The 6,125-nt window shown below is 31.8% G+C and overlaps 2 protein-coding genes across 7 annotated transcripts in view; one reads left to right on the top strand and one right to left on the bottom strand.

Annotated features, from left to right (window-relative positions):
* The first annotated feature begins 273 nt into the window (after positions 1-273).
* On the top strand, positions 274-5,489 carry YME1L (ATP-dependent zinc metalloprotease YME1L). 2 transcript variants are annotated; one of them, XM_090162502.1, is made up of 17 exons: positions 274-410; positions 782-919; positions 988-1,138; positions 1,200-1,414; positions 2,079-2,177; positions 2,237-2,366; positions 2,513-2,598; positions 2,743-2,893; positions 2,956-3,048; positions 3,115-3,247; positions 3,299-3,361; positions 3,420-3,688; positions 3,744-3,895; positions 3,965-4,091; positions 4,156-4,229; positions 5,075-5,182; positions 5,255-5,489. In XM_090162502.1, the coding sequence occupies exons 1-17, from the start codon at positions 369-371 to the stop codon at positions 5,411-5,413; spliced, it is 2,190 nt and encodes a 729-aa protein (XP_090018628.1). In that variant the 5' UTR covers positions 274-368; the 3' UTR covers positions 5,414-5,489. The 2 variants fall into 2 exon arrangements, with proteins under 2 accessions (XP_090018628.1, XP_090018627.1); XM_090162501.1 differs by having other exon boundaries at positions 2,237-2,378.
* Positions 5,298-6,125, bottom strand: part of LOC149921905 (Na(+)/citrate cotransporter-like) — a 25,367-nt gene continuing 24,539 nt past the window's right edge. For 4 of the 5 annotated variants that reach the window (XM_090162503.1, XM_090162505.1, XM_090162504.1 and 1 more), the window contains 3 exons: positions 5,697-5,834; positions 5,490-5,639; positions 5,298-5,393 (listed from right to left, as the gene is read on the bottom strand). In XM_090162503.1, coding sequence (XP_090018629.1) covers positions 5,496-5,639; positions 5,697-5,834 — 282 coding nt within the window. In that variant the 3' untranslated portion in view covers positions 5,298-5,393; positions 5,490-5,495. Of the gene's footprint in view, positions 5,394-5,489; positions 5,640-5,696; positions 5,835-6,125 lie in introns of those variants that run through there. The other variant, XR_016477146.1, reaches the window with a different exon arrangement.

Here is a 6,125-nt window from a genome sequence, read left to right as displayed (position 1 = left end):
ACTTAGGAATCAAGAAAAAGTCAATCCAAATACCCACGGTAATAAAAATTGTAATAGAAAAAACCAAAAACAGCTTACCGTTAACAATTCCCGGCAAATGTACAGTTCTAATTGGCACCGAAATATTATAAAAATTGTTCTAGTTATTTATCCGATTTCTATGGGTAAATAGGGTGTGGGAATTCGTGGGAAATTTAATATCCAGCAATGTAAATTTCAACTTTCGGACATTGGCAACACTGCTAGCCCGTCAGTCAGTAATCAGTATCGATTTCAGGTTCTCTGCCATTGTAAAGTTGGATAAATTTAGTTGTAATTGTAGTTAAAAATAATTATTATATACATATTTATTTTTTAATTGAATTCAAATGTTTAGTTTTGGGTCTGTTTTTTCAGTAACACCTCAACAGGTATTATACTTTTAATTTTATAGATTTAAACAAAATGTAATTTGCCTAGGCTTGTAGTTGTTTTTTTGAAAAACAGACAATTGTTGTTACGGTAGCAGTTTACACCCAATGGATCTTAATTTTCTATCACTTAAATAACGTCAAATATTTGTCTAACAAGCTGTCGCGTTATATTGGTATTTTCTTACACCCTTCTGTGTTTTTTGGTATAAGATTTTAAAGAGACCCCGCCGTGGTTTACAAAATTACTATGAGTAAATTTAATATTAGCAATGCTGCATGAACCGTTGGAGTGTAAAATGCCCCTTGAAATGGTGCAATGATCACGAAACTAATCCATTAAGAAACACAAAATATTTGATCATTTCCAGGTATTACTGCCTTTTAGTAGTCATGTAGCTTCAATAGTAGCAGGGGTTACAAGATACCCCCAGTCTAGTTCCAAAGTGAAACCTAATAAAATTGAGCTGAAAGATGAAAAAAATTCTACTATTATTAACTTATTAGAGGTTTGTTTTGTGCTTTCTGTCTCTTTTTAGTTTTAAATACTTTTAAAGACATATTTTTCTAAATAAAGGTTTTAAATAAATGTAACGATGTTAAAGAGTTACCGTTGCAACTGTTATTAGACAGTCTGACACCACCTGGGTTTCCTTCTGTGCAAAACAAGAAACTTCCTTGGTTGCAATCTTATATATCTAGCGAGTCGTTCTTTGAAAATAAATATGGTATGTTGTAATTTTAATAAAACTTAATTATCTAATTATAATAATTTTCTCAATTTTTTAGGGTTTCCTAGACAACATTTGAATAATGTTTACCCTACATCACCATGTATTAACCATTTATCAAGATCATCCCTTAGTAAATTAACAAACGATATAGGACAAATAGTTTTTATTCAAAAACGGTACTTTAAGACGAAATCCATGAGAATAAATCAAGCACTTGAAATGCCCACGGTTGGGGAAAAATTTCTTGGTCTTAAATCTAAAAAAGATAAGGTATTAAATATTTTATTTATTAGTGGTAGTGTGAGAGTATTGATAAGTCTATAATACTTTTGAGGAAAGCATGAATGCTTAGTCAAATCAATTAGGAAGAGATTTCCTCCATGGAGTGTATAACTGTGGATGGAATAGTACTCATTGTTTTAGCATTGTAATCTTGCACAATGATCTATACTCTTTTTTGTTGATTGGAATGCTTGTTCTGAAGAAACTGAAAATTTTTCATTTTCGCTTTAGAAGTTCTTTAACCATTATTTTTGTGATAAAAACGTAATTATTATTTAAATTCTGTTCATTATAACATGTTTTAAAATTTTAATTCAGAGTTTTCTATAGTTAAAATTTTTATCTATAAATTGTCAGTCTTATGCTAGGAATTGAACCTTGCCATTCCGCTTTTAAAAAGACCCTCTACTAGCATTGAAATGTCCAACGGTAAATGTGCCCACTGCTCTGTTTTAAGACGACAATGCATTTGTTTGCTAATTCTATCTGCAGAGCTCTGATTTTATAGTTTATCTGTTCGGAGCTTTCATACCCCCTGAATGTTATTATACATTTCCGTAGTAGCCCTTCTTATCATACTTAGAATGCTTTGTTCCTCGACCCAACCACTCATCACCTCAAATAATAATACTAAAATGCTTTTTGTTTTTAGGATAAACTGAAACTTTTAAATGAAGCAGATCACAATGAAAAGCTTAAAACTTTGTTGTTAGATGAATCATTAAGTTTGGAAGAACAACAACGTTTGAGAGTATGGTAATGAAATTGTAAAATTAAGCTTATTACTTAAATTTCATATTTATATTGCAGGTGGCATTTGCTGAAGGATATTTAGCTTCTGATCCCAAAAGTCGCCCCAACTCTAAACTTAGAATTTTTAATATTTTTCGTGACGTACTTGGTATCATACTTATACTTGCCATTCTCTTCTCGTTCATGGGTGAGCTTTCTGGTACACAACACTCGTTTTGTTTATTTTTATAGTTATTAGACTGAAAATTACATTTTTGGTTCATACACTGCTTATTTAGGGCTTTTGCAACTTAAATAAAGAAATTTTTTACATTCTCTTTTGATAACTTTAAGGAGGCCCATTCCGTAGAGTATTAATTGGGACAACCAATGAAGTTCATCCTGAAGAAATTGACGTGACATTTGAGGATGTTAAAGGAGTAAGTTATTGTTTATATAATGTGGCGTGACAAAGCTTTAGTTACCTTTTTTTACGTACCTCATGCCAAAGTTTTGTTATATTTAACTTCACGGTATATTAACTTTTATCTGACTTATGATGACCATATTTTTCTGAAATTAAGGTTGATGAAGCCAAGCAAGAACTACTAGAAATTGTAGAATTTTTAAGAAACCCTGAGAAATTTTCAGTTCTGGGTGGAAAATTACCAAAAGGTGTTTTGTTAGTTGGCCCGCCTGGTACTGGTAAAACTTTACTGGCAAGAGCTGTAGCAGGTGAGTTAAATTTCATGCTTATGTTGCTCATGGTGCTATTCAATATTATTCATTTTACATAGGTGAAGCCAATGTACCATTTTTCCATGCTGCTGGGCCAGAATTTGATGAAATTTTAGTTGGTCAAGGAGCAAGACGAGTTCGGGACCTTTTTAGTTAGTGTTTGTAATTTTAGCTACTGGTAGTAATGGTTTTCAATATAAATACTTTCTTAATTTTAGGTACAGCGAAAATGAGAGCTCCATGCGTAATTTTTATCGATGAAATTGACTCTGTGGGAGCAAAACGTACAAATTCAGTTTTACACCCTTATGCCAATCAGACGATAAATCAGCTACTAACAGAAATGGATGGGTAAGATTTTTAGATAAATATATGGAATATTTTCTTATGTTTGTGTTTTAGTTTTCGGCAAAATGAAGGTGTAATTGTATTAGGAGCCACTAATCGAAGAGATGATTTAGATAAGTAAGAATTTAATAATTAAATTTACGTTGGGCTTTTTAAAATCAATTTTAATTTAAAGAGCTCTATTACGACCGGGACGATTCGACGTGGAAGTTCAAGTACCTGTTCCTGATCTAAATGGAAGAAAAGAGATTTTAGGGTTGTATTTGGGAAAGATTAAAACTGCTTCTGATGTCAATCCAGATGTTATTGGAAGAGGAACAACAGGTTTTACAGGAGCAGATCTTGAAAATATGGTAAACCAAGCAGCTTTACGAGCTGCAATTGATGGCGCAAGTGCAGTATCTATGGCGTATTTAGAAAATGCGAGGGATAAAATTCTTATGGGTAAATTTCTTTAAAATTATAAAAATTTACTTAACTAAATTAATTTATTAAAAAGGTCCGGAAAGAAAATCACGAATTCCAGATGAAGAAGCGAACACAATAACGGCGTATCACGAGGCTGGACATGCAATGGTAGCATTTTACACCAAAGACGCGCATCCATTGCATAAAGTTACAATAATACCACGAGGACCTTCATTAGGTCATGTCAGTAACTTATATTGTAATTTTTATTTGAGGTTTATTTCTTGAATTTACCAATACAATGAATTACAGACTGCCTATATACCTGAAAAAGAACATTATCACATCACAAAATCACAAATGTTGGCAACAATGGACACTTTAATGGGTGGACGTGCTGCTGAAGAGCTAACTTTTGGGACGGATAAAATAACCTCCGGTACAATGGCTGAGTTAGTTTTCATTTTAAATGTTAATCTAATTTTTATTTATCATTACTTTAGGAGCATCAAGTGATTTAAGGCAAGCAACATCTATGGCAACTCACATGGTCAAAGAATGGGGGATGTCAGAAAAGGTATTTTTAACTAATTTTTACAGAATTTCAGTATATAGTTTTTTATTTAGTACGCATGTTTTCATTAACTAAGAACAAGCACCATTTCAGTTAATTTTGGTATTGACGGGGTTGCCACACATCAGGGAATTTAATAATGTTCCTAAAAAGAATTTGTTAAAAGACAGGGAATTAAATTTTATCTTGAAGGTAATTTTACTCTAGTTATCTGACAAATTCTATGATTATTTTCCTTTAAATTTTTGCAAAAATTTTTAACGTTGCAATAATACTTTTGTACTGAAATGTGGGTTGATTTCAATTTTAAAATTTCCGATAAAAGTAAAATATAAAGCTAAAAATTGTCTAATTTTGGTTTTAAAAAGTCAGGGAAAATCTCTTAAAATGGTCAGGAAAATTGGATCTGGAATTATTGTGGCAACCCTGATTGATGTTTCTGAGCTTGTGTTTTATCTCTAATGCAACTGCTAAAAAAAACTTTAAAGTCAACTAATTATAAAAATATTCCAATGCTCTAAATTAGTTTAAAATGTGATCTAATGGTATTATTTTCTGTATGTTATTTAAAACTGTTCAATAATAAATTTATAGTAGGTCTAAGCTCTATTTAAATAAATTGTACTGGAGTGTTGAGTTCAGAAATATCAATTGCATCCCATTAAAAATTCCTATAATTCATCCAAATATGCCCATTGTCACCAAACTCCATTGGGAAAAATTACCATTTATACCAAAATCACTTAAAAATTAGATTTTCACAAAATTAAACTCAAATAATTTTCAATTTCACAAAACTATCATGAAACTAGAGGGGTATTCTTGTAATAACTTAATTTTTTAATTAGGTTGGCATGAGAACCTTTGATGATGATAAAAATTCATTAGTAGTTGTAAACGAACTGTCAGAAAACACCACTGAAGCCATTGATTCCGAAATAAAGAGATATTTATCAGTATATTTATTATCATTTAGAAAAAACATAATACCATGTTCTATCACAAAAAATAATAATTTTTTTTTATAGGAATCATATGAAAGAGCAAAAGGCATATTAAAACTCCATGCCAAAGAACACAAACTTTTAGCGGAAGCTTTACTTCAGTATGAAACCCTAGATTTAGAAGACGTCAAATCCATATTAAGTGGTAAAGAGAATCCCATATCTAGACGTCGAACAAAGTGACTTTTAATTTGACAAGGACACTTCGAATTTAATAACTGTTAAATTCTGTAAATAAATTATTAGAATACCATATTACATTGTTTTATCCATTTAATGTCCCGTTGAGCATTCTTATTTGTAGCCAATCTGGTTGAGAGTTCAAATTAAAGAAAGAGGCCCCGAGTGATAATGTTAATGATAAAATCACGACGCAGCACAATGTGTTCATTAACAGACCTGGTAAAAACTGTAAGAGTGAAAGTTAATTGCTTTGCTAGAGATTTTCACATCTAGAATGGACTACCATGTCTTTAGGCCCAATGTTGCCAACTTCACAGACTATCAAATTTGGTGGAGTTGCTATTGGAAGCATGAACGCAAATGAGCAGGCTATCGTAACTGGCAATGCCAAGTAAAGCGGGTGTTTTCCTAATCTGACTGACTTAAAGAAAGTTATATTTTAGTGAAATGGTAACAGAAGGCAGGTCTGTGCAGATACAGTTTGGGCCCAGGGGGAAATTACGTCATCGCGGGCCCTTCTGACTGAAATTTTTTCCTATATTTTGAAAGGTAGTCCTCTATACATGTATCTAAAAAGATAGGTGTATATTTTAAAAGGTAGGCTTATATTTCTAAGATGGTAGCTCTATATTTTCTTTTAATTTTGTCCTAATTTTCTTGCCATACAATTTTGCGCCTTCGTTGACTTAAACGGCCCCACTGGCGTTTGAAA

Source organism: Leiobunum rupestre, chromosome 11 (assembly GCF_980474605.1).
Source record: "Leiobunum rupestre chromosome 11, qqLeiRupe1.1.hap1, whole genome shotgun sequence".
In the NCBI taxonomy this organism is placed as follows: domain Eukaryota; kingdom Metazoa; phylum Arthropoda; class Arachnida; order Opiliones; family Sclerosomatidae; genus Leiobunum; species Leiobunum rupestre.
This window is presented reverse-complemented; position numbering and strand designations above follow the sequence as displayed.